This window comes from Galleria mellonella, unplaced genomic scaffold (genome assembly GCF_026898425.1).
Source record: "Galleria mellonella isolate WM207_F2 unplaced genomic scaffold, CSIRO_AGI_GalMel_v1 utg65, whole genome shotgun sequence".
NCBI classification, from domain to species: Eukaryota; Metazoa; Arthropoda; class Insecta; order Lepidoptera; family Pyralidae; genus Galleria; species Galleria mellonella.
Window position 1 is genome coordinate 6,464,687 of NW_026442138.1, and position 27,575 is coordinate 6,492,261.

At 34.6% G+C, this 27,575-nt stretch overlaps 2 protein-coding genes across 5 annotated transcripts; one reads left to right on the forward strand and one right to left on the reverse strand.

Moving 5' to 3' along the window:
- The first annotated feature begins 902 nt into the window (after window positions 1–902).
- Window positions 903–6,198, forward strand: LOC113519843 (cyclin-dependent kinase 20). Its single transcript, XM_026905056.3, has 6 exons — window positions 903–1,242; window positions 1,866–2,054; window positions 2,902–3,023; window positions 3,423–3,537; window positions 5,090–5,317; window positions 6,035–6,198. The coding sequence occupies exons 1-6, from the start codon at window positions 1,045–1,047 to the stop codon at window positions 6,119–6,121; spliced, it is 939 nt and encodes a 312-aa protein (XP_026760857.2). The 5' UTR covers window positions 903–1,044; the 3' UTR covers window positions 6,122–6,198.
- A 948-nt stretch (window positions 6,199–7,146) lies between these two features.
- On the reverse strand, window positions 7,147–27,240 carry LOC113519702 (transcriptional adapter 2B). Of its 4 annotated transcripts, none has more exons than XM_026904874.3 (10): window positions 27,018–27,239; window positions 26,881–26,940; window positions 26,655–26,796; window positions 24,664–24,881; window positions 23,802–23,874; window positions 23,359–23,512; window positions 21,945–22,176; window positions 19,045–19,118; window positions 16,961–17,102; window positions 7,147–14,273 (listed from the first exon to the last, which is right to left on the reverse strand). In XM_026904874.3, the coding sequence occupies exons 1-10, from the start codon at window positions 27,126–27,128 to the stop codon at window positions 14,133–14,135; spliced, it is 1,347 nt and encodes a 448-aa protein (XP_026760675.2). In that variant the 5' UTR covers window positions 27,129–27,239; the 3' UTR covers window positions 7,147–14,132. The 4 variants fall into 4 exon arrangements, with proteins under 4 accessions (XP_026760675.2, XP_026760676.2, XP_026760677.1 ...); XM_026904875.3 differs by having other exon boundaries at window positions 21,963–22,176; window positions 27,018–27,238; XM_026904876.3 differs by having other exon boundaries at window positions 14,138–14,273; window positions 19,045–19,113.
- Between the last annotated feature and the right edge of the window lie 335 nt (window positions 27,241–27,575).

Sequence of the window (27,575 nt, forward strand, 5' to 3'; positions counted from 1 at the left end):
CTTGTCTTAAACTGAAGATGTAGGAGATTCAGACTTTTTGAACGAATGATAGTAAAATAGTAACCCCGCCAGCGCTGTCGGTGTATGTTGGCGGGGCACTAGTAAGCACAGGTGAGGGTAAAAACAGGTTAACTACCAATCTACCAACTACAAATCAAAAAAGGTTTCCAGAGAGAACCGCATGGATGTCAATCTGAAAGGGTATATTGCTAGCAATGTGGCTACTAATCCCTGTAAGTAACTATCCTATCCTCCCCAAAAATTCGGACTTAGCGTCAAGCTACTGAATCATTTTGCCTAACGCAATTGTCTTGCGTTTTTAAACAAAATAAAGTAAATCATATATAACTTTAAAAGCAAAATAGACTCATACGAGAATTATACGCGATACATAGATGATAAGAAAAGTGGGTAAATTTCTCAAACGACTTAGGTACCTAACAGCGACGTGACTATTACTATATTTATGTCACTAAGAAAGTAAAGTAAAGGGGGTAAAGAGATTTCTTCAGGTAGGAGGCTTCTCTGGTATTGCAGGCGTTAGACTACGCTAACCGCTTGCCATCAGGTAGGCCGTATGCTTGTTTGCCACCTCAGTGGTATAAAAAAAAATATATAAACGGCAAATAAGTAATAATAAAACTATAGAATATTATACCTATGTCCTGATTAAATAATAGTTTTATGCTAGTTACATGAAAGAAGCTGCTGGCACGGTTAGCACCTGCCTAACACCTATTTGTAGCTCTTCATGTATTTGTTCTCTTCAACAAACCAATTTTCCTAATGACACTATTAAGTAAAGACTAAGAACCTAGCTAATGACAACCGGCACTACCGTCGTACTTATGAATCGTGATATTCGTAGGTAGTTTTTCCACAGATTAAGGATAGCACCTGCTTTTCCTATAACGTTACCATAGCAACGATTTAATAACAAACCAATATTCGCGCTAATTCGCGTACTCAATTTTGTACTATTTCGAAGGAAACATTGAATTGTATAATAATAAATAAATTTATAATAAATAAAAATTAATAAATATGGATAATGATGTAACAAATTATTCAGTGATAGGACGTATTGGTGAAGGTGCCCATGGTCTTGTGTTTAAAGCGAGGCATTTATCAACCGGTCGTGAAGTGGCGTTGAAAAAAATTCTCATTAAAAACCTTGAAGATGGGATACCAGTTAATGTTATGAGAGAAATTAAGGCATTACAACTTTTAAGATGTAAATATGTAAGTATTTAGGTCTAAAAGTCGATGTTAATTGTAAGTACACAGTTGTGGTATCTTCAAAAGTCTGTCCTCAGTCATCAGGTCAACTAAAATATAAAAGACGGCCGTCACATCGAATAAGATGTAAAATTTACAAGTATTGTATATTAAAACTGAAGTATGTATGGTTTATATATGGTTTCATTTTGGTTGAAATAATTTTCTTATAAAATTTCTATATAGGTATTATTGAAAAATTTACAAAACTCTTGATATCACCGAACTTATAAAAGACACGTTATAAACGAGTATACCTATTTAAGATCTCATTAAATACATACATATGTCAACACATATACTAGTATTTTTTTAATGAATGATAATGGAATGGTAACCCCGCATACGCTAACAGTGCACGCTGACGGGGCACCAGTGAGGGATTGAACATGTGAGAATGAAACGGCAGATCAGTTAGCCGATCATGATGAATACACCTGGAATTCGGCACGATGGTTTCCTAGGGGAAAACGTCAAGATCGACCTGACCGGTATATTCCTAGCAATGGAACTGATAGACCTAACAATTCCTTATATATACACGAGTATTTAACAAGATGATTTAAATTTGAACTATTTTTTTTCAGATAATAAAACTTTACGACATGTTCCCTCGTGGATTGAGCTTGGTATTAGTATTAGAATATATGTGTTCAGGTTTATGGGAAATGCTACATCACAACCAGCAAGAACTGACACTCCCAAGAATAAAAACGTATGTGCAGATGTTACTTAAAGGAACACGTTATATGCACGCCCATTACGTTATGCACAGGGTAGGTTAAAATAACCTTTTTATATTTACCATTGCACAAATACTAAGTGTCATTATTACCTAAAAATTTATTCCGACTCATAAAAGGTCTTCATTGCCACAATTGCAATGGATTATAAACTGAAAAACACAATTTTTAGGAAGATAATCTCATTACTCTGTACAAAACTCTCCTCTAAAAGATGGAATATAGCCTACTATTACCACGCACTAGTGTAGCGTTTTTTTGTTTAGTTTTATTATTCTTTTACAATTAAAATGTACTGTACTTTGTTCCCATAGTTGTCTCTTGCGATAGTCTGAGGAAGTAAAACTATGGTGATTATGGCACTGGTATGCTTACTTCATCAGTATATGGATGAATGGCAACACCAAGGAGAGGGTCTACCCTCATGTATTCACATTCGTGAGAATTTAGGAGTTAAGTCTAAGGGGCTAATATAGAGAGCTGTATTAGCTAACAATTGCCCTATTTTTATTATTTTCATGTTCCATACTTATGTATTTAAGGGTTCCACGCCACCGAAGAAAACATTGACTGGCAGGTGTACAATATTGTAAATGTCCTTACTAGCATTGTACATTTATAGCACAGACTTATTAGCTTTTACCCGCGACTTCGTCCACGTGACCGAGTTATGTTTATTAGCCGGGATAAAAAGTAGCCTATGTCTTTCTCCGTCCCATATAATACATGTAGGTATACCAAATTACATAGTGATTGGTTAAACCGTTAAAGCACTATAAGGTGCAAAATAAGGTGTAAAACAAACAAACTCACTTTTACGTTTATAATATTAGTAAAGGTTTAACAAACTTATTCTAAGTAAGAAGTTATTCTATTAAAGGACTTGAAACCCGCAAATCTTCTGATAAATCACGAAGGCATCCTGAAGATAGCAGATTTAGGTCTTGCACGTCTGTATTGGCCTGACGGTGGCAGACCATACTCACATCAAGTAGCCACAAGGTAGGTAAACAAACCTACCTAAAGTAAAACCTATAAGAATAAGTATAAACCTAAGTAAACAAATATTCATTTATTGTAATTTAATATATACAAAGTATATCTATTTTACGCTATTATGCCAAATTTCTTACAAAATATACGGAGAAATTAAAGTGCACTTTTATTTTAAAAATTCGTTTCTAATCAAAATCTATACCTAACACGATAGGTGAGGGAAGGGATTGTTAGTAATGCGAACCACCAGTCCCATTGCCTAATACACCCTGTCAGGTCGACCTCCACGTGGTCCCCTGGACATCATCGTGGTGAATTCCAGGTGTATTCATCAGAATAAGCTAACTGACCTACCTTTTCATCACCTTTCACTGGTGACCCGTCAGTTAATAATATTATTTTTAGATGGTACCGTGCTCCAGAGCTTCTCTACGGCGCCAGATTTTATACAGAGAAAGTGGACTTATGGGCAGTGGGATGCATTATTGCTGAATTGATTACTAAGCAGCCGTTGTTTGCAGTAAGTAAATTAGTGCTTAATTAATGAATAATTTATTTTAAAAAACAAAACAAATCTCTGAATTGTATATCACCTATCTGCATTCATACGCCAAATAGATAATAGTTTCATTATTTTTCTGATTAATGAAATGAAAATTATACTCTGAGCTAGGGATGGGTAATTTACAGCGATACTTATATATTGTAGTAACAGTATCTGTATATTGGTCCAATAAAAGTTATGTTGGTAGGTATATATCGGTAGTCTTTTTTTTAATGGATGAAAATGGAGTGGTAACTCCGCTTGCGCTATCGGCATACGCTGCCAGGGCACCAGTGAGAGGTGATAGATGAGGGTGAAAACAGGTCAGTTAGCCCATTGTGAAGAATTCCGTAAGAATTAACCACAATGGTTTCCAGGGGGAACCGCGTGGAGATCGACCTGATAGGGTACATTGCTAGCAACTGTCAGGTCCTATTACTAACAATCCCTTCCCCACAATATATATCAATAGTCCAATATATAATATTGAAATGAAACAGCCGATTGAAACGAATGGAGATATCCGACTGTTATAAGCGATATCTAAATGGGTAATGACATTTTTTCCACCATCAATTTCCAGAGGAATTTATATTATAGACATTGGAACGGTACGGATATCACACATGCCTACTCTGAACTGTCTGACTAGCCTGTGTATGTCCCAGCATAGAATATGTCATCCCTTCCTTTCCCGTGGATGTCGTAAGAGGCAACTAAGGGATCTCGTGGTTGAGGGATGGGCAGTAGCGGCCTTCTTAAAACATTACCAAAAGCCGAACTGCACTTATCAACTCACCTGCCAAGCGTGACAAATACTGTTAAAATTGCCCGAGGGAGGATATGTTCAGCATTGGACTGTTAATACTCGTAGCTGATACAATACCTCTGAACTATCTATTGATAGCTATTATACCATACATACCTCAAGTATCAACTCTCATATAGGTACCAACTTGAAGCGACCAAATTCGCTATAATATATTCGGGAAATATTATTTTATCTAGCTTTCATCATTATTATTTCACTAAACATAAGCCCCCCTAAAGACATCCGTTGATTGCCTGCAATACTTTTGAGGTCACTTCATCTAGGCGGATATCGCCCTATTCTTCATTTGTCTTTACGAGTCAGTCTCTTTTTACCAGCAGGAGACTTTGTACAACAATTGTTTGCTTGGGTACCTCTGTCCCATTCGTGTTTCTAGCGTGAAGCAGTTGTGTTTACATGGCTGTGTTTCGATTTGAAGGGTGGAATATGGCAGTGAATTTACTGGGTACAGAAGCATAATACCTTAATTCTCAGGAATGGCAATTTATGGGGGTATCATGAGTGAAACAGTACAGTCTATTCTCTATTATATCTGCTCATGTCTATACACGACGGTTACCACTTTCAATCAGCTTGTTTGCCATTATAAGTTGCATAAAAAAAAAAATATTGTCATCGTTCGTATTTTCTAATTATTAGAATCTAATATAACAATAAGTATTTACAGTTTTATAATCAGATTTTTTCATACTACAGGGCGAATCAGATATAGAACAATTAGCAATAGTTTTGCAACACTTAGGTACTCCCACTGAGGAGACGTGGCCGGGTCACTCAGAATTACCAGACTACCACAAGATTACATTTCCTGAATCCTCGCCCACACCTTGGCACGAATTGTTGCCCGGCGTAGAACCAGATGCTTTGCACCTTGTTAAATCTTTTATACTCTACGATGCTAATAAGAGAATATCAGCGAAAGAGGCAAGTATTGATTTCCTTTTAATTATACTCTGGACTACACACATCTTCATGACCGGAATTAAAGTAACCTGTCATTTTCCTTCTCAAATAATGGGGCCGATTTTGAAGCGCTATTTCTCTAAATTTATCTCTTAATTGAATATTTTCATTCAATAATGTAGCAAAATTACTACTTTATGGATCATCATGAACTAAAATTATAATAATTTTATTATTTATTAAAAAGTTAGTTCACGCGAACTGCTAGACGTGTAAACCCCGGCATAGAATAGGCCACCTCTTCGTTTCCCATAGGTGTCGTAAAAGGCGCTTAAGGGAGCTCACGGACGAGGAATGGGCAGCAGCACCCCCCTTAAAACATCACCAAAACTTAACTGCGTTTGCCAACTCGCCAGCCAAGCATGGCAACTACTGACAAAACCCCCCCTTATGGGGGAGGCAATGTTCAGCAGTGAACAGTTTCTGCTGATAGAATAATTCACACTGGTCCAATAGACTTCGTTATGTTATCAAATTTAAATTTTAAACATAGATTTAGAGAAATAGCACCCCAGAATCGGTCCTACTGTGTGCAGGTACATCAAATTTCATGACGATCTATTAAGACGCCAAGAAATAACAGACAAACACACTTTCACATTAGGATATTTATTGTTAAATAATTTCATTTCAATGCTCTTTGCAAACTATAAAACTCCAAATCTGTTTTGTCAACAGGCCATAAGGCATCCCTGGTTCCAAAACCGGCCTCTTCCAGCAACAATGGATGAAATGCCAAAACCCAGTGCTATTAAATCCAAATAATCATCTAATAAATTTAAGACTCGAAATATGTTCTTTGATTACTTCGGAATGTGAAATCTGGTGCTTGTTGATACAAGTAGCATATTAAATAGATAAATAGTATCCAATACAATTTAAATATGGATAAAATAACAGTGTTGAATTTCAGAGTACAATAGATATAGTAGGGGTGCTACATATCAGCAGCGTCGGCCTGGCCATATAGTCGAGGTGGCTTTTGCCAGCCAAGCCCCAGCCTGCATGAGCCCCCCATGAGCTTGGCTTGCGAGACTTGCGGTGTCGCTACCAACTGATGCAACTACCATTATCTAGTCTCGGGTCGCAGGCTTGTGGTCAGCCACTCGGGCCCTTCCGGCCTAGTCCGACACTGTATATGAGAACAGTGAAACAAACCCTTACTGTACCAATTCCACAACCGACCGAATCGACTTAACATTGAACGTTTTTCTCGTATTCAGCATATTAAGTTAACCTATACCAAAATAAGATAGCTACTGTATCGTGCCTGTCGTGCTACCCGAAACATGCTCGTGTTTAACATAGTTTCTTATTAGATTGTTAATAAAGCGGACTACCAGTTCCATTGCTAGCAATATACCGAGTAAGGTCGACCTCTATTTGGTCGTCGCTGGAAACCATCGTACTGAATTCCAGGTATATTTGTCACAATGGGCTAACTGACCCTTTCATTATCAACTATCACTGGTGTCCCGCCAGTAAACATTGTTAGCGCATGCGGGTTTACCATTCCATTATCATCCATTTCAAAACTATCTTATAGGTATAAATAATTAACTGAAAATTAGCACCTTCATTGGTAAAGTCTTCTGTATTGTTTTTCAACATAACATTAAATTGGCCAATGGCACTGTTTTTGTACTAGTACAAATGTAACCGATTCCTTATATATTTACCAGTTTTAAATCACCTCTAACACACAGTCAACTTTGGTCATTTTATGAACTCTCATTGTTTTGACGCCATTAATATATCATAGATACGCAAATAACTAAATAATACAAAAAATTAAAATAGATTTTTATTGAAGTTATTTAAATTAAACAATAATTACAATCACTAATTGTACTCTCATATTTTATTTATATACATTTGTGCTAAAATACTATAGCTATATAACATTAGGTACTACAATATTTCGTTTGGCGATTATAAGAAAGTTAAAGTTAGATTTGATGACAAAAATCTAAAAATTAAACTTTAAGAGCCCATTTCCTTATTCCCAATAATCAGTTTATATACAAATATATACGTACATACCTACAGTTAAACACAAAAAGTAAACACACCTAAGTGTTACTTTTACAATACCAGAAAATACATATTGAATTAAAAAATAAGAAACATAAAAAATAAGCCATAGAAAGAATTTAATACTATCAGTTTGCGTAATTCATATTAATACCCATTAAATTACCATGCCTTTATTTATTTTTTCTAATGCTACTAACTACATACCCTGGGATTAAAAAGCATAGAATTTCATAAGAGTTTACTCTAAGAAAGTACTAACATACTAAATATAACAATAAATAGTGTTGTCACAATCTAACTTTAACAAATTTTAAAATAATAATTTCACAAAACACAAAATTTCTGGAAATAACAAATATGTTCAGCATTACAATATATAAGTGATTAAATAATACAACAATTGCTTTAAACATATTTATCATTTCTATAATAAAATTTATCAGATGCTGGCTACATACACTTACAATAAAATGAAAAAAAAAATCAATAGACAAAAACTTAAAAAGCTAAAAGAAATAGTAAAAACTTTTATCACGTAACTCATTCATACAAATGTAATCATTTCCATCAAGAAAAATAACTTGAGACAACATATCTACATATTATTGTTAAAACACTACAAATGCAGACAATTTAAACTATAAGAGATCAAATTAAACGAAAACAAAAAGATATACACAACCGTGTATTTGTCTGTAATCAATACACATAAGGCCGGACCATATAGGCCGGTATCGGTTTGCTGTCGCTCCACTCTCGGTATGGTCAGTACAAACAGTTCGAGAATAAATGGAGCGGGACTGAATTGTAGAGTGAATTACACATTGTTTCTTCATTAATATGAGGGCAAACACCCTTTAAAGCGTTGTGCAAACGTGGAATCTGTGTACACGAAGGTGGATAAAAAAAAATACTCGGCCTGTTTTGAAATTTTGAAAGACCAAATTAACCCATTATTTAGTTCAGTTTAGTTAACTGTGCAAAGTTCAAAACGTGTGCTATAATTAGTTGTGACTTTATAAATATATTTGTCAAACATTTCAACGTAATTTTCGCAAATGAAACAAATTGAGCAGCGAGCTGTTTTTAAATATCTTCATAAGAAAGCAAAAAGAGGTTATCGCCAGAGACCATTCAAGATGAATATAGTCAATACATTAGGGAATTCCGATCTGTCATATTTATCCTTTAAAAAACTAAATTGGAGCGTGGTAGAGCGAGTGCGAAAAACGAACCCCGCTCTGGAAAGCCTTCGACGGCCACTTCTGATGTAAATATTGATATTGATTTAATCATGGAAGACCATAGAGGATTTTTATACCACGAAGATAACAAACAAGCATACAACCAGTCTGATGTTAAACGGTCACTATAGCCTATGGACGTTTACAACACCAGGAGTGAGTGAGAAATTAGATAGATAGCCAAGATTATAGTCATCTCTTATGAAGGAATCCAAAACAGGAATTCGAAATCAACGAGTCGACTTTCTATAAGGTATTAACGAGGTAGTACCTGCGGCTACTTTCAATAGAAAAAAAATGCGACTATATAACGCGTCTGTTTGGAGCTATTTAAAGATGAACCAGATAAATTCAAGAATCGTTTCATTACTATGGACGAAACATGGGTTCATCACAGTACACTGGTAATAAAAAAAAAATCAAAACAGTGGAAAAAAAAAGTTAACCATATCTTAAAAAGGTTAAATCGTTTTTCTTGGCAAATAAGGTGATGACTTCAGTATTCTAGGACTGTGTGAAGAATGTGATTATAGTTGATTATCTACATATATACAAATATACAAAAAGGTAAGACCATAAATTTCAATTACTATTGCGCCTTACTACGTCATTCAGGCGTGGAAACAAAAGAAAAATGTCTAGTAATACTCATACGAAAAGTCCTGCTTCGTCACAATAATGCCCATGTTAACACAACTGTGCAATCAATGACTCAAATTTATCACTGTGGCTTTAAAATGTTACCGCACCCGCTTGATTCATCTAATATAGCACTATCAGACTTTTCTGTTCTCTAACCTAAAAAAGCAATCGGGATATCAGAAATTTTTGACAAACAACGAGGTCCAAGTAGCAGTAGACGCGTATTTTGATTCTAAGTAACAATTTTTTTTTCAACGGTTGGAATACTTTGATGGAAAAGGGTGGCAAAAGTGCATAAAAATTGATGGTAATTACGGGGAAAAATAAAAATATGATTTTGTGTTTATTTTCTTGATTAGGCCGAATATTTTGACTTCGTATAATTTTGCCCGTCATAATATAATTTTACATGTACTAGGACGCGGTTTCGTAAAAAAAATACTGAATTACGTGTTATTTTACGGATTTCCCTATTATCTGCTTTATTATTATTATTACAAGGACGACATGTCACCACACCATCGTAAGCGAAAACAGACGGTATGGTGCATGAATGCGATCAACGGAAAAAAGAATGTTCTACTCTTAACGATTGGCCGCACTCACTAAGTATCGTAATTATTTTAATTCCACTAACATTTGGTGCGGAAAACTGAACCCCATTAAAAAGGGTGTATTTGAACTTCTTTTTCAGTGATCTATCAACAATCGATCTTTATCCTCCGCGGACGAAACGTCCCTCGTTTGCACAGGCATATATTGCGCATAGATTGCAATCAACGTCGACATATCAATATTGTTCTACACACATCAATGACCTTGAATCATCCTTTAATATTATAATTAAAGGATAATTGATGGTCTATATATCGATTAATCTATCGATCATAGATAATTTAGATATTTCTTTACGAGCTATGTTTAACGGAATTTCGTTATATGCCCATCAAGCTATCCAATTCGAATATAGTAATCCATTTTTCAAGCGTTGGCCGCTATATTTTAATTTACATACTCTACAACTTCTAAAACCGGTCTTGTATAAACTCGGAACATAGTCATAGAAAATTATAAAAAATATATAATGTTCTATCTTAATAAATTGGCTGAAAGATATTTATCAGAATCCAATTATAGAGCCTGAACGTAACCTCAAGATCAATCTTTCTCATATAGATATGGTTTTAAACATAATTTTAATAAAGTATTACTGTCTTGAATTATGAAATAGATTACAGTTTGATTTTCATTGTTCCGTTGACGTCGACATACTAAAATATTCCCCTCTATTCCCTTCGCTCCTTTAGAACTAACGTCCACCGTCAGCACGGCACGATAGGAGATAATATCAAGAACAACGTGACAATAAACTTAATTTTTTTTTATATTAATAACTATAAAGCCCATTGCTACTGATCAATGTTTGTTTAAAATCAACCTTATTAATATGACAGAAAGACTGGTAATTTATCACCTTAAGTCCCGTGCCGTCGCTTGACGCTATGCATGCATATTCATAAAAATTCATTAAATACATTCTATAATACAGAATCTTTAAAATGTAATATAGAATACTAACACAGCCTTTATTACAAGTACAATATAAATGATGCAACATTAAAGTCTGATATTTTACTATCGACTCAGTGACAACGCATCGAACAAAGCAGACCTAGAATATTTTACCCGAGTATAATATGCTACTATATAAAGATTGTGTCCCAAAAAGAAACCAACTTCAATTGTGACAAAATTAGTTAATTTGATCTAAAAACTAAAAAACTAAACAGATTTTTTAATCAAATTTCCATGGGACCAATCTGTAAGTATATCCTTTCAGAATAAGAAAATAATTTTCCAAATCGAAATGTTTTATTAATGAAACTTAACATTTTCCCCAAAAAGTCTCTGTAAGCAATTTTTATAAACTATTTTCATTATACCGATTAATAATAAATTGTAAATTATAATAATAAATATAAATTCAGGTAAATTAACTTATTTCTGTTAAATTGCTAGAAGATTTTACATTTACTTTTAAACAATTACTTATAAACATTTACATTATAAGTATGATCTGTCTCATTGATCGAGCCATAAATGGCCAGAGGACTCGATCCTTACAGACATCTTGCTTCAACTTTAACTTATTAATTCGTCATTCCTTCATTCTTATAATTCATCTCATACATAAAGTTCAGTTCAAAAGTCTTTCAGAACTTAGGTCAGTCTAGGTTTAACTCCTTTTAACTACTATTTTACATAAATCTTAGTTATTGTTACTTTTTGTGAAGTAGCGTTATTAAGCTCTGCGACCTGTAACGTGCTTCAGAGATCTGATGATGCATATACTTCGTATTCGATTTTTTTTTTTTATTTAGTTATCTAATGTACTGCTAGACCTTTAGAACGAAAAAGGTACAATATTTTAAAATGCATTTCCATATACTAAAAAATACAATTAGAACTAGTTTGATTGTTAGACCAAGACTTAGTTGAGGCAACATTATTATACAACATTTCATTTTGTTACAATTTAAAAAATATAACGCTGTTTTATATGACAAACTAAGCAACTATTACTGATTAATTAACTATTATTGCCCGATTACTCAATTATTCATTTGAATTATAAGGAAAGTATAAAACTATTTAATAAATAATACCCAATATCTAAAACCTTATTAAACTCCATTTATCTATGGTAGTTTAAAACATATTTTTTCTTTACACACGAACAAAAAAGTATAGACGAATCTCTGCGCACAATAACAGTGACGCCACAAAACCAAGCTCAATTAAATAAATACACTCGCTCATACACACATTTGCGCCAACAACCATGCTTATTATTTGCCAATCAAAACAATTATTTTTAATGCCATGGTGTTGCCAGCAATTAGTTTCAAAAACACCTTACATTAATAAAAAAAAAAAAAAAAAAACATTATTCTCAATATTATTTCCTGGTCTCATTTTGAAGGACATTGATATATTTTTTTTTTAAATAAAATATTTAAAAAAATACAATATTTCCTAACACAAATACTCAAAACAATGGCTTCAGTTTGTATTTTGAGAATGTTACATCTATACTTTAATGTTTAATTTAAGTCTTTTAATCATCATACCTATGTTTTGGAGTCACTTTTCGACTTGTTAAAACAAAAATTATCTCACTATTTCAGTATTTTGTAATGAAACGATAAACACTGCGTACAACCAATCACACTACATGCACATTACATGAATAAATAACTACAATACTATTCTGCCCCCGTAGTCAAGTATAGTCTTTCAATAGAACTAATAAAAACATAAATGAATAATTGACCATACCATAAGACAGTCTGCTATCAACCAAAAAGGTCTTCAAAAGGGGGGTAAAGAGGTTTCTTCAGGGTCGGCAACGCACGCGTAATACCTCTGGTATTGCAGGTGTTCATAGGCTACGGTAACCACTTACCATCAGGTGGGCCGTATGCTTGTTTGCCACCTCAGTGGTATAAAAAAAAACAATAATGCAAATTACAAATTGATTAACTGTTCCCATTTTCCGATTTTTTTTTTTTGCAATTTAGAATGGCGTAAAAGCTGACAGCTCACCTAATAGAAAGTGGTCACCGTCACCTATAGACATGAGCAGTACCAAGGACTTAACAAAGTATACTATTTCGCCCATGATACTCCCCATGTGTTGCCATCCCTGCAGACTGAGGTGTTATTCCTCTGTACCCTGTAAATTCACTGCCATATCCCACCGTTCAAACCGAAACACAGCCATGCAAACACAACTGCTTCACGATAAAAACTCAAAATGGGACAAAGGTGTCCAAGCAAACGACTTTCTTCGTACAAAGTCTCCCTTTGGTTAATTTATTACTAATTTCATTTATAGCGTATCTGTGATAATTTCAAAAAAAAAAAACGGAAAATTATTTTATTAAATTCTATTGAAAGACTACAGCAAACGATACGTTACCGCTGCCGCGTATATGATATATAACGAGAACGAGACAGCAATGCCTGGCATCTTACTCTTTCAAGTACGTACGATAACAAAAATATATCTACCGATAAATTCGTTCGCTACTTGTCTCGGGGGAGAGGGGGCTGTTACCTTTTTTGTTGTAATTCCTCGCTACAATATAATACAAAATTTATTCTAATATCTGTCACAACCTTAGCGTGGATTCGCATCGAAAGATTAATAAAACTAAATTTTATCAAATAATTGCCATTATCATTTACAGTAATGTATATCTCAGAATCGTAACAGGGTGGGTTAACAAAGTGATCTCGCTAGGGTATGCTACTTCGTTACTTGTTAACATTATGTTACATAATCATACTCGAGGCCATACTCACCCTAATCCTACAAACATTATAAATGTGAGTTTATAAAGATGTTAAATTGTATTTTACTCAATCCCGCTTAAACAGCTGAGGAGATTTGAATGAAACTTGGTATACGGGTAGGTTGTATCCTAACTTATATGCAGTAGAATCTCGATTATCCGAACAACGATTATCCGTATGTTCGATTATCCGTATGATCGATTATCCGGACTTATTCTTCACAGCTCTAATTACCGATTTAAAAATGGTATTATGTAATCCATTATCTTTATAGATCCTAGTTTTTTTTTTATATCGTATTATCAAAATGACGTATGTAAAACGCTTTACATAATAAAGGAAATATAAAAATTTTATTATTATTCGATTAGACTTTTAAATCGATTATCCAGAATATACAGAATACCCCTGGTTATATTTGCTTCGGATAATCGAGATTCTACTGTACTGATTTACGCAGACAAAACCGCGGAAAACAACTGGTGTACAATAAGCTAGTTACGTATCCAGCCGGCGGCGTGCAGGTAGTGGTGGATGGCGAGGTCGATTTCCGAGTCGGGAGCGGGCGGTCGCCTCAGTAGCACTCCCTTAATGGTCACGTATTGCGCTGGTGCTAGACTCAGCGAAGTACATAGCTGCACAAATAAACAATATAAGAGTTAACATAGACACAGATGAAAAGCGTATGCGTCTATAGACATATTGCTGAACGGGACACCATGACGTAATCATAGTTGAAATATTTGCAATTAAACTAAAATTGTGATAAAAACATAAATACAAAATAGAAAAGTTTTTAGTCATGAACACTTTGTAATCCAAACGGTCTTACCCGTCGTGGTAGGAGGACGTACCTACACGCTAGTGCAATAACAAGTTTACTCGTCTCAGGTTTTTTTTTATGGGTGAAAATGGTATGGTACCCCCGCCTGCGCTAGAGCACCAGTGAAGGGTGATAGATGAGAATGAAAACAGGACAGTTAGGCCATCACGATTCATCAGGAATTAACCATGATAGTTTCCAGAGAGAACCGCGAGGAGGTCGACCTGGTTGGGTATATTGCTAGCAATGGGATTCTCAGTCTCCATTACTAACAATCCCTTTCCCCCCAACTCGTCACCGGTCAGCAAATGTTAAAAAAACATAAATAGAGTTAGACGACGCTTTATAAAAACTAAGCATGCTATTACTTAAGTGGTTAACCTATTTGTAGGGGAAGAGTGGACTGTTAGGGATGAACCGACCGCGTTGTTATCAATATACCCAGTCGGTTCAACCACCACACGGTCCTACCTGGAAACCGTCACAATAGACTAACTGACCTGTCTTCATATTCACCTATCATCACTTACTGCTACCCCGGCAATGAATGCCAAAAACGCAGGCGGGGGTTACCATTTTCCACCTAGGGAACCTAGGGGGAAAAGGGATTGTTAGCAATAGGGCTGTCAAACTCCATTAGACTTTGAAATCGATTATCCAGAATATACAGAATACCCCTTGTTTTATTTGATTGTTAGCAATGGAGTTTGACAGCCCCATTGCTAGCAATATGCCCTATTAGGTCGACCTCCACGTGGTTCACCCTGGAAACCATCGTGAACAATTCTTGTTGAATTCGTCACAATGGGCTAACTGATCTACTTCATCCTCATTTATCATCCATCACTGGTACCTCGCTAGTGTATACCAATAGCACAGGCGGGGTAACCATTCCAATATCACCCATTAAAAAAAAACCTAGGGAACCTAGTTCAGACACAGATGTTTAAACTGATCCAAATGTACAAATTAATTCGTACCTATTTTTACTGTAATTTCCAGTGCTGAGTTTGTTACAATCATGGTTATGCAATAAAGTTATTATTATTATTATTTTCATTATTAAGAAAAGATCTTTATGTATTCTATCTCTTTTCATTTAAGAATTTCATCTTGTCGGTGAAACTAATTTATGCATTTTCGTCCAGCCAGTTCTATCCTATGCCATATCTTTGACCTCCCTACGACACGACACCTAGTGTTTCCTTTATCTGTTCCATGTAGTTATTCCTCGGTCTACCCCTTCCTCTCTTGCCCTCTATATCTATTATAAGTACTTATAAAACTATTGCATTACGCCTGTAGAATTTTATTCCACTAGCCCATCGGTAAATATCACTAATTACTCTATTGACGACGCACCAACGGTTTGTCGCCGATAAGTGCCAAGGTCGCGAATATTGTTCTGCTATCTTAATTAAAACTATTGTCTTAGTGCCTTTTAAATTTTAACAATATATTTTAATCTCACTTGTAATTTAGCATTTAATCTATCGACGTAGATACGTGAAAATATTTCGATAATTTTCAGTGATAGGAATAAATTTCCAACTTCTGTTCGAAAGGAGGTATATTCAAATATTAATAAAATTATTGGATGTAGGCATAATAGCTTGGTCCAAAAATAGCAAAGCATGATATCACGCATACGTGTAGTTCATGTATATAAAGAATATATATATTAATATTTTTATAATTACAATTTATTATAATTAAACTTATTTTCTACCGACTTCAAAAAGAAGGAGGTTCTCAAATCTATACTTATAATAAATCTGTAGAGAGGTCAATTCTGTACATGAAATATATTTCCAAAATAACTATCAGGGCGTGATTAATGATCGATACTGATGCCAAAAATGCAATCAGTAAAATTTTTGTCTGTCTGTCTGTATGTTCGTTATAGAAACAAAAACTACTCGACGGATTTTAACGAAACTTGGTACAATTATTCTTCATACTCCTGGGCAGGTTATAGTATAGTTTTCATCACGCTACGAGCAGTGAAGGGAAATGTTAAAAATGTCCGGGACAGGCCGCTGATCGATCATATTTTTTTTTTTTATATTTGTTACCTCATTACTCCATAGAAGCTAAACCAATTTATAAAATTCTTTTTTATCTTACAAATTGGACCCATAGAAATTTTATCAAAATCGTTTCAGTAATAATTTTTAGATCGAAATAACTGGCCACAAAGTCTTTTTTTTTTTTTGTGGGATACAATAATAGTTACAAATCATCAGCCTTTACATAATGAATGTAAAGGCTGATGATTTGTAACTATTAACACTACTACTCGAGTAATGGTGATATCCAATCCAAGTAACAATCATTTTTAAACGACCAAATGTTCATTTGAAAAACAGAGTTTTGGACTGGGATTCAATTGAAACTATCGGACTGCAGTCAAACGCGATGGATCAGCACTATCTGTGACTATCTGCTGTAAAAATAAAGCCATGAATGATTTTGATTACGACGCTAGTGAACAAATACCTGAATTTCGTTATTGGTCAGCAGATGCCTCGAGCATCCGCCGTTGCTGTTGTTGCATGAGCTCTTTTTGGAGCATCCACATGCGATACTTCCGTCCCGTGTGGACCTTGGGCTGGTGGAACTTGAGCCGCTTTCTCCTTCTCTGTTATAACAAACAATGTATCATTAGTGAAACTATACATACAATAATACAAAATTTTCAAAAAAGACAATATATAACACGCATGAGTAATATCGCTTATGATCGAATATCTAACAGGTACTCTTTATCGTTTCCTTCAAAAGATTACAATAGTAAACTTATTATAAATAGAAACAATTACATGAAACGATTACACTGGGAAAACAGCGTTATCGTTAAAACGATCTCTTTTTTTTCAACCTTTGGATGGAAAAAAAAATATAAACAGTTTGACCGAATATATATATATATATATATATATATATATATATATATATATATATATATATATATATATATATATATATATATATATATATACATATATTTATATATATATAAAATAATCATAAGGATATATATATTAATAATCTATAAATACTATGACAATATATAATTCGCATATCCCACCTATACTTATCCTGAGGACTCAGGTGTTATTCCTCTGTACCCTGTAAATTCACGCCATATCCCACCCTTCAAACCGAAACACAGCCATGCAAACACAACTGCTTTACGGTTGAAACGCGAATGGGACAGAGGTGCCCATGCAAACGACTTTTGTATTGCGTTAGACAGAAAACAAAGTCTCCCTAACGCAATCGAATACGGATCAAATCATCATGTAGATCACATCGATAGATGACAAATATATGATAAGGTAACGTTCGTTTCTCGCATAATTATTAGAGTATATTTAGCTCAGGTTGATATCTGAAACCGTCCAGTCCAATTAGATGCAATTTTGTAAATATGTATTGTTAATTTTAACTTGAGAAATAAGATAATTTCTATCCCGATAAAAAAACAGACACCCTGTAAAGGGTGGCTCAATTTTCCAGGACAGCTAGTCGTAAACGTTTTGCCCCTATATAAATAATGAAAAATGATAAAGTATGAAAAGTACATATAACTTTTGCCGTGTGGTCCCGCAATAGAATAAGCCATCACTTCCTTTCCTGTGGGTGTAGTAAAAAGCGACTAAGGTCACTTAATGGTCGAAGGATGGGCAGCAGCGTGCCTCTTAAAACATCTCCAAGGTCTAACTGCGGTTGCCAACCCGCCTGCCAAGCGTGGATGAATGTAAATGATACATAATTATAGCACACAAATTTCCTGATAAAGAATTTAAATGTACGCCGAATATACTAAGAATAGTATCATACATAATACCGACTGCTCATTTGCATAATTAACGATTTCCGGAACAGGCACTGTTATTTTCCTCGGAAACAATTACGTATTCGTGCACTCGACGCATAAAATACCTTTAACTTGACATTTGAAACCAGATTGTTAAAAGTTAACATTCCATAAACTTTAACTTATTTTTATCTGTCCCATATTATATCAATATCGCATGCATTATTTCTTTGTCCGCCGGACAAATATTCCGTATAATTTTTAAACCGTATAGCAAGCAATTTTGGTAGTTTTTATATTATCGAACTAAAATGTACATCGAAGATTGTCTCTTGTAGATTTAATAGTGTGGGAAGGCAATGCAAATATAAAACTTTGTTGTCGTACAATACGGCTTTCATGTTTAAATTCATGTCATTCAAAAAACGGATCAACTTTTTCATACAATTTTGCGTGATTAATATTTTTTTTTTTACAACTTAGAATGGCAAACAAGCTGACGGCCCACCTGATGGAAAGTGGTAACCGTCGCCTCGTAGTTATGAGTATTTCTTTTATAACTTCTATATTTATTTTGTTTTGTAATTTTTGCATCTTTTTAATGCGTAAAAACTCATTTTATTTATTAAATTAATATAGATACGTCAAGATACATTAATGCATAAGTATATAGAACGAGTCAGCTAATTTGACAAAAAGTTGACCCGTTTTTGAGACTCGATGCTCTATTTATATAATGTTAGATTAAAATATCTTTTACCTTTTTCTTTGCTGCTGCGTGCTGGTCTGCGTTTGCTCTTTTGTCTGATTGGTGTCCAGGCACCCACTGCTGCCCTGGCGAATACAATAGTTATACGGAATCAAACCCACAACCACACTATCATAGTTTCGATGCATTACAAAAGTCGGAATGGGGTTCGATTATGAGGCGTCATTTCTTTAATCCTATCTCTAAAACTAAAATTTCAATTTGATATCACAACGAAATCTTTATTGTAAAAACCAATGTCAAATAAACTTCTAATAGAATTAAATGATTATAAATTTAGTTTATCATGGTCTATAAAAAAGTAATTTAGCGAAACCATCAAATTAAAATATTAGGTTAAGAGATGCTTCAGAATTGACCCTACTATCATATCCGCTCATAGAATTTCAACATTGGGAACTATGTGTAAAATAACAAGCATCAGACTGGGCTTACTTATTACAATTATTTTCATGTTCATCCACTCGACTAATTGGATTTTTTGACTTGACATACTGTTTCTCAAATTATTTATTAAAAGTAGTTTGCGGCATATTTCATCCATAGTAATGGATAAACTCAAAAACTAAACAACCGATTATGTATATGTTATGATACCGATATTGTTCCTCTGGACTATTAGGATAGGATTTATGATGAACGAAACGTTAAGCTCCATTTATTGGGTCGATTTAGGTACGAAGAAAAACACGAAATTGAGCCCGCAAAATCCGGAATTTCATTTCATGGTAGGCCCCCTGGACCTATCAAATTTTCGAAAATTTGGAATAAGCCTCCTGTATATTTGATAATAAAACATGCTTTGTAGAGCCATCATTACTGGCAAAGTTCCATACAGTAAGTAGTACAGCATAATATGGCTGCCAGAATTATGTTACAAATAGTCCACGATACTACCCTAATAAATCACCTTCACCTATGCTACTTATTATATTAGATAAACCATATTAAGAACCTATGAAATGATATAATTTTTGACTACTGCATAGCATGCTTCATGTCCAAGTGCGGTCAATGGCACAGGACCTAAACTCTAATGTAATCCTACCCATTTAATAACTATTAACGAGACAGTTTACATTAGCAAATACACCGCAGTAAGCAAAAGCATGAATATGGGTTGAAAAAGAATTAAAAATGCAAGCCTGACTACGTCTATATTACCATTTGTCAAAATTCTAATTACATTCATTTTACATATTCTCAATGACAATTTAAAAGAGTTCTTTCGAATGAACTGAATTCTTTCCTGTGTCGTTTGTGAAGAAGGATCTTAATTTCAGGATGAACATCAAAGAAAAGAGCTGATAAAAGTATTTAAAAATATCAAAAGTTAACAAAATAATCGCAAACATTTTTAGATGCATTTAACTTGTTCTGTAATTAACAGTCCACGGCGATAGACAACCACTTTTTAAATAATAAATTAGATATATACATTTTTGACAGATAATAAAACCGTTGCCAGGCTTACGTATGAACAATAATGTTGACCTGCTCGAAAAATGGATATGAGGGACAAAAACAGAAATATAAAAAAGGGCAATAAAGTAATCTATACCTGAAATAATATTTAAAAATGATATAAATAAAATGGAATATGTGTATGTACCACGCCAACTGTTCTTATATTATCAAATATTAAATCATTTAAATTTTATTAATGTCAAATGTGTTTATTTGTGACAATGTTTTTTTTTTTTTATAACACAGGAGGTAAACGCGCATGCGGTAGTAAGAAACTACCGTCGTCAATGAGCACCCGTAACATCAAAGGCATTGTAGATGTGCTGCCAGTCGTTTAAAAAGGAATATGTTCCGTTACATATAAAATCCACTACTCACTATCTAGATTTTACTAGACTGAGCTGAGACTGTATAAAGAAAATATTTTATTAAGTAGATGTTATACATTCAAGACGAGAAATTAAACAATGAGTACTATTAATATTCTATTTTTTAAACCGTTTCAAAAATAGATTTTTTTTTATTCAACTTAGAATGGCAAGCTACGGCCTACCTGATGGAAAGTTGTAACTGTCACCTATAGACTCTTAATTTGATAGTATTGTTAATGTATGGTTATACATACCTTTGCAAATTGTGAAACAATTTGGATAATTGTCTTGCAACAAATAGTTTTAATAAAACTTAATATAAAAGTAACCAAATTATGTTGAAATTATTACGGAACTATTTTTATTTAGAGAGCTAAATGCGATTAATAAAATCGAAACATTAATCAATTAATCGATTTTATAATTATTCTATTATAGGACATAAGCAGATTTTTTATTTATATTTTAAATGAGCTCTATTGAAATAAACTATTATATCCACACAATCGGAACAACTGCTTGTATAGAATAAATTTGAGTAGAACAGTTGAGGTTTTTTTTAGCCTCCCGTAGGAGTGCAGCTTGTTCCCTGATAATTTTTCTAGGTTTTTTAAGTTTTTAGCTAATTTAAATTCCTTCTTAGTTTTCCTCACTCTTTACTACCATGTTCCCTTCATTCCTCACCTTCCATTCCACTTTTTCTCATTTGTCGTAGCGATCTTATTGGTTTATTTCAAATTTCAGTAAATTTTTGTCCTCAGTTTGAATCAGTTTTGGTTTGTCGAAGAACCGCAGTGCCTTGGCATAGTGTTATTTTTATTGTACGATACCGTCCACATCCTCGCATATGAATCAGTTTTGTGTTCTATTATTCTCAGGTACAATATCGTTCTGTTCTTCTATTTATTTTTGTGTATTGTGTTAATTGTCCAGTTCTTAGTTATATATGGAACAGTTGTGTCTGGCGGCGGTGTGAGCGTGTGTGAGCGTGTGTGTGGCGTGCGTGGCGTGTGTGGGCGTGCGTGGCGTGCGTGCGCGCGAAGCGTGCAGTACCAGCGGGCGGGGCCTCACGTGCAGCAGGTGCGCGTGCGGGTGCTTGCGCTGCGCGGCGTGCTGCTCGTAGTGCGCGCACTCCTCGAGGCGCGTGACGCCGGCCAGCCGGTAGCGGTGCAGCTCGGCCAGCCGCACGCGCAGCTCGCGCTCGCGCCACAGCCCCGCCACCACGCCCGCCTGCTCCGCGCGCCCGTAGAACTGCGCCGTCCAGCGCAGCCGCTCCGTGAATTCCCTGCGTACATTACACGGTACAGTACAGTACAGGTGATCGGAGGGAAAGGGATTGTTAGTAATGAGGTCAAATAGCCCTATTACTAGCAATATACCCTGTCAGGTCGACCTCCACGTGGTTCCCCCTGGAAACCATCGTGACTAATTCTAGTTTAATACGTCAGGATGGGCTAACTGACCTACTTTCATCTTCATCTGTCATCCCTCACTGGTACCTCGCCAGTGTATACCAATAGCGCAGACGGGGTAACCATACCATTATCACCCATTAAAAAAAAAGCACAGGCGATCGGGGGGAGATTGTAAATACACCCTACCAGATCGACCTCCACGCGGTTCCCCTTGAAAACCATCGTGGTTAATTGTAGTGGAATTCGTCACGATTGGTTAACTGACCTGTCTTTTCACCCTCATCTGTCATTTTTTTTTATACATCTCAGAATGGCAAACAAGCTGACGGCCCATCTGATGGAAAGTGGTAACCGTCGCCTATAGACACTGGTGCCCCGCCAGCGTATCCCAATAGCGCAGGCGGGGACATTAATGTCATTTTCACTCATTAAAAAAAAGTACAGGTGACCGGTTACAACATACACGTTGATACAAACTATTACCTCCCCACTCCCCTAGACAAGTGGCAAATAAATATAACGATAGATGTCGCTATCAATTGCACGAGATGCAATGGACAGGCAACGATCAGTGTCTTGTTTATTCTCAGATTGATCTCATGCTAATCACTCTGTAGATACAAATCTACAGAGTGATTTGTTTGGCACTCGTACTAAAGCGGATGACATCTAAACAGCAATAATTGTGTTCCACAAAAAAAAAAAAACTGAATTCAATTGTAGCAAAATTAGTAATATTACTTTGAAAACTAAACTTCGATTTTAAAATTTGTAAATATATCCTTTCAAAAAAAAAAGAATTTCCAAATCAGTTTATAACTGACCAAGTAATGAAGTAACAGAAAAAATACAACTGAGTTAAACGCCTCCTTATTTTGAAGTAGGTTGAAAATCATGTTTTTACATAGACACATTTACATGGGTTATACCTAGTTGTTTATGACTACTTTGTGATTTTTTACTTATCTCATTACACAATTATGAGAAATGTTTATTTTCATATAAGAAAACAAAACCATCAATTTTATTATTAATATTATAAATATACTCACTTTTTCTCTTTGGCAAGTTTCCCTAACGTTCTCTGTTTGTTTCTCTGATTGTTAAAAAACGAAGAAACTAGTTGATAATCACGAACTAGTCTTTTTCTTCTCGTCCTCTCTCTGAGACGCCTCGTATAAATGTCCACTTGTGAGAGTTTTAAAGCTGAAAAAATTATTTAAATTCATATACTTGTATTACACATATAAAATATTAGCTATTACTGATGAATCTGTCCATGTGACCATGATATGTTAATTGATCAAAATGATCCATCATGAGTGCCATCTGTTTATTTGTTATTTTAAGTTGTTTAAAATTACAAGTTAGTTTAGAGAAAGACATCTAAGAATTGACTCCAATGTGTTTTTACACAGTCACAGAACATGTCATAGTTCACCAGACAGTAAAATTGTGTATGATATAATTTAAGCTGACAAAAATAACAACTTACCAACATCTAGTTCATCATCCTCAGAGTTGAGAGACAAAGCAGATATCAGCTGTTCTGCTTCATGATCATGTTCCTAGAGCATAATAAGTAATTATAAATAACATAATAACAATTTCTGTTACTACAAAATTTCAAAAGGCTGATAACACCCATCCTTATTTCAAAGTTATCATGGAGACATTGTCCACTTCTTATTAAGTGGACCTCAACCTCAATTGCCGCCCTAGCAATAGAAAACTCTATAAATCTATCAATTGATTAGTTGGTAGATTCATGTGTGATGTTAGTAGTGCATCAGTTTCACACAGTGCCTTGCCTTTCAGTGACAAAATAAAAATGTATTATTCATGAGTTTCTCATAGTGATATGCCCAATATTCATATCTATATCTGTGGATATTAGAGACAAAAAAAAAACATATATATCCATATCTGTTATTTTCAAAACAGATCTTTTACCTTATTAAACATTCAATTACTATTTAAAAATATCTACAATAAGATATCTCCATAGTTACACATCTAAAAATCATGTTGATAATTTTATTACCTAAAGTAATCATATTTGGAATATACAAACATAATCTATATTAATCCATCTTAAATTATAAAGAAAACAAAAAACTCGCATATCATTTGCATTAAAGAACAACAATAGTGTATTTGTATTGATCTGGATATTTTCTATATATGCATTTATAAAAAAATCTATCTACTGGTGGCAACTGAATAATAAACATAATTTTATAGTTTTGTTTGTATTGTGGTATGTAATATATCTATTATCATATATTGTATGATTGAATGTCACTGTTACTGTGGCCTGTAACTAAAAAGCGTTTAAACTTTAATAGAGAACTTACTCTTTCAAAATCATCTCTGTTAGACATATAACCTAGTTGTGTAGCTTCATCAGCAGTAATCGCAAGGGGTGGAAGACGTGACACTGCACTTGGGCCAAGTGGTCCTTCATCTCTGTCAGCACAATGTAATGATGGCCGGGATGTACTCTCCACAGTGCCCCATGTAGCTCGTCCAATACAACCTTCCAAATATCTTGTGATATATTCATCTTTTGCCTCTGAAAATTTTAATACTATTTAATAAACACTTGTCATATTTGCAATTAGCCACCAGCCATTCTTAAAAAGAAGAGGTGTATTCTTTATTTACAGAACATGGAAAGTGTGTTGGAAATATTCAAAGAATAGTGAAAGTGAGAAAACTGTGCGCTGAGAAAATAGTGCACTGCTCTCGATTATGACAAGCAAAAATGTATCAAACAAAGCTTGTCTTGCCATAAAATGACATGAATGCCAGGAAATGACACCAATATTTATATATGGAAGCAAAATCCTAGATATGATGGAATAAGTATAAAGATCAATGATGTAGAAATAAGAGATCTGAGCAGTATATGTGTTATGTGAATGTGAAATAGGACTCCATTTTCCGCGCTTAGCCTCTAATTTGGTCTGTTGTGCGTATGAGTCGTGGCTAATACAGCCAACCTAACTCCGCCCAGAAGCGCAGAAGCTTCCTGGGATCTTCATAGGCCTCACGGAGCGACCTCGCCATTCCGAGAATTTCTAAACGTTGATGGGCCACAGCTTCAAATTCCAGGATTACGTGAGCAGCCGTTTCTTCGGCATTGAAACAGCCTCGACATAGACTGTCTGTGGCTCCTATTGTCTATAAATGTTTGTTTAATGGACAATGGCCCATTATTGTCCCTATCATTATTTTGAGGTTTTTCCTATCTAGATGTAATAAACGTTTTGATAGTCGTTGATTCAACGTAGGTAGGGCCAATTTTGATTGTCTGCAATCAATAGCCTGTATCCATCTTTGGTTTTGTATTTTAGCGGATCTTTGACGAATCCATATTCGAAGTTGCGAGAATGGAAGAGGAAGAAGTGGATACAGGCCTACCACCCTCGTTCCTGAACCTCTTCTAGCTAGTTCATCTACGGCATCATTACCATAAGATCTACTGTGCCCTCTTATCCACTGGAGAATAACTCGGTTATTGGAAGATATCTTATCCAGTGAATAGTGGCATTCAACTATTAATTTGTTGTTTGTCTTGTTGTTTCATAATGCTTTTAGTACTACTGCGCTGTCAGATAGGAATCTAATGCCAATACCATTTATTCCTAGCTTATGTACAGCTGCAGCAGCCTCGGTTATTGCAACACATTCACATTGGAATATTGAGTATGCCAAGCAGTATATGTATGTTTATATTAAGGTCAAAGGAAAAGACTCCGGCTCCTGATGCGTTCTCAGTTTTGGAGCCACCGGTGTATATGCATAATTCATGTACACCGGATTGGTCCTTTTCCTCTTCTTTTATTTGTATTTGGTATTTTTTGTTAAATATATAATGATTATAAGTGCTGTCATATGGAGCTGCAATCAAAGGTTCATATTCAATTGCCTGGTTCAAAATAGAAGTGTGGGGACTGTTGTGATTTTTACCCCATAGATCCAGATGCATTACGGCTGCTTCCTGCTGTATGTGCAGGTCTAGAGATGTTATGTTGAAGGCCAAGTATATGTGGTCTTACATTAAAAGATATAATGAGAAATAGTAAGATTGAAATGTTGCATTGACTTGGCGATTTCGAGAAGATACATGAAAAACAATTTACAGAAGAGATTTATAGAGCTCAAATTAATGGAGATGTCTGTAGTGGATGCCCTAGATGGATGTATGTACGTCAAGCGCATGAAAAGGTTTGGAAATGTAGAGGACGCAAAAGAGATCTGTTTGAAACGAAGCATTTAACGTTCCATTACTTCTTTCTGCCCCAATGGAAGATAGGCTTAACACATATATGTACGTACTTACCTTCAGGCGTTCGTGTTTCAATATGTTTAGCTATGTCTTCCCAGTTTCCAAAACCAAATTGTTCAATAGCATCTAAAAGTCTCACTTCTTCATTTGCGGACCAACTATTACGTCCCAAAAATATACCAAAGGCACCAGAGTCCTAAAATACAATACATAGTAAATTAGCAAAGGAAATTAATATTAATTAATGTAACATTAAAATTCATACATATGATTTACTTACCATAAACTGATATGAATGATCATTTTTGTGGGAACCTATTTCAGCACCGAGAGAAAAACACTGAAAAATTAAATAACACGATTTAAATTTTGCGCCAAAATAATAAACAAAAATGGCCACTATGCTATATACAATACCTGCAAGCAGATATCAAAATCTATACACTCAGCACATCTTATACGAATTCCATTTATTTCTTCTTGACAGTAATTGCAATTATATTTAGCATATAAATCCGAAAATGACATGATTACAATACTAAATCAATTAAAATAATCCACACGTTAGCACTAAACAAATATAGAGTTGAAGAGGTTTCGCCAAACCAACAAATCAGCCATTTTTTCAATGTTACCCTCTTAAGGTCACGTTTTAGAGCTGCGGCGAAATAAAAAAAAATAAACAAATTATTGTTGTGCATAATTCATTACTATAATAGTAACAAAATATATATAACACAATAGAATGTGTTTACTTAAGATCAAAATAAAAAAAATCGAGATTAAGTAGGTATTATTCAAAAATATACAAAGAGTAAAAGTAGCAATGACAGTTGATAGCATTCAATCTCAATGTACTTCTTCAAAAATCATAGCATACAAATAAAACAGCACCAATTTCTTTTCATTATTTTTCAAATTTTAAACATTTTAAATTCGATAAATAATGATAGCGTATATATATATATATATATA

Bases quoted from the DNA above. Each gene is read 5' to 3' on its own strand.
- LOC113519702 (XM_026904874.3), bottom strand. From the start codon at position 27,128: ATGTCATTTTCGGATTTATATGCTAAATATAATTGCAATTACTGTCAA. The intron at 24,882-26,654 runs GTAAGTACGTAC...TAAAATTTTCAG, and splicing joins TGAAACACGAACGCCTGAAG to AGGCAAAAGATGAATATATC. The intron at 22,177-23,358 runs GTGAGTATATTT...TAATGTACGCAG, and splicing joins AAACTTGCCAAAGAGAAAAA to GGAATTCACGGAGCGGCTGC.
- LOC113519843 (XM_026905056.3), top strand. From the start codon at position 1,045: ATGGATAATGATGTAACAAATTATTCAGTGATAGGACGTATTGGTGAA. The intron at 2,055-2,901 runs GTAGGTTAAAAT...ATTCTATTAAAG, and splicing joins CCCATTACGTTATGCACAGG to GACTTGAAACCCGCAAATCT. The intron at 3,538-5,089 runs GTAAGTAAATTA...TTCATACTACAG, and splicing joins CTAAGCAGCCGTTGTTTGCA to GGCGAATCAGATATAGAACA.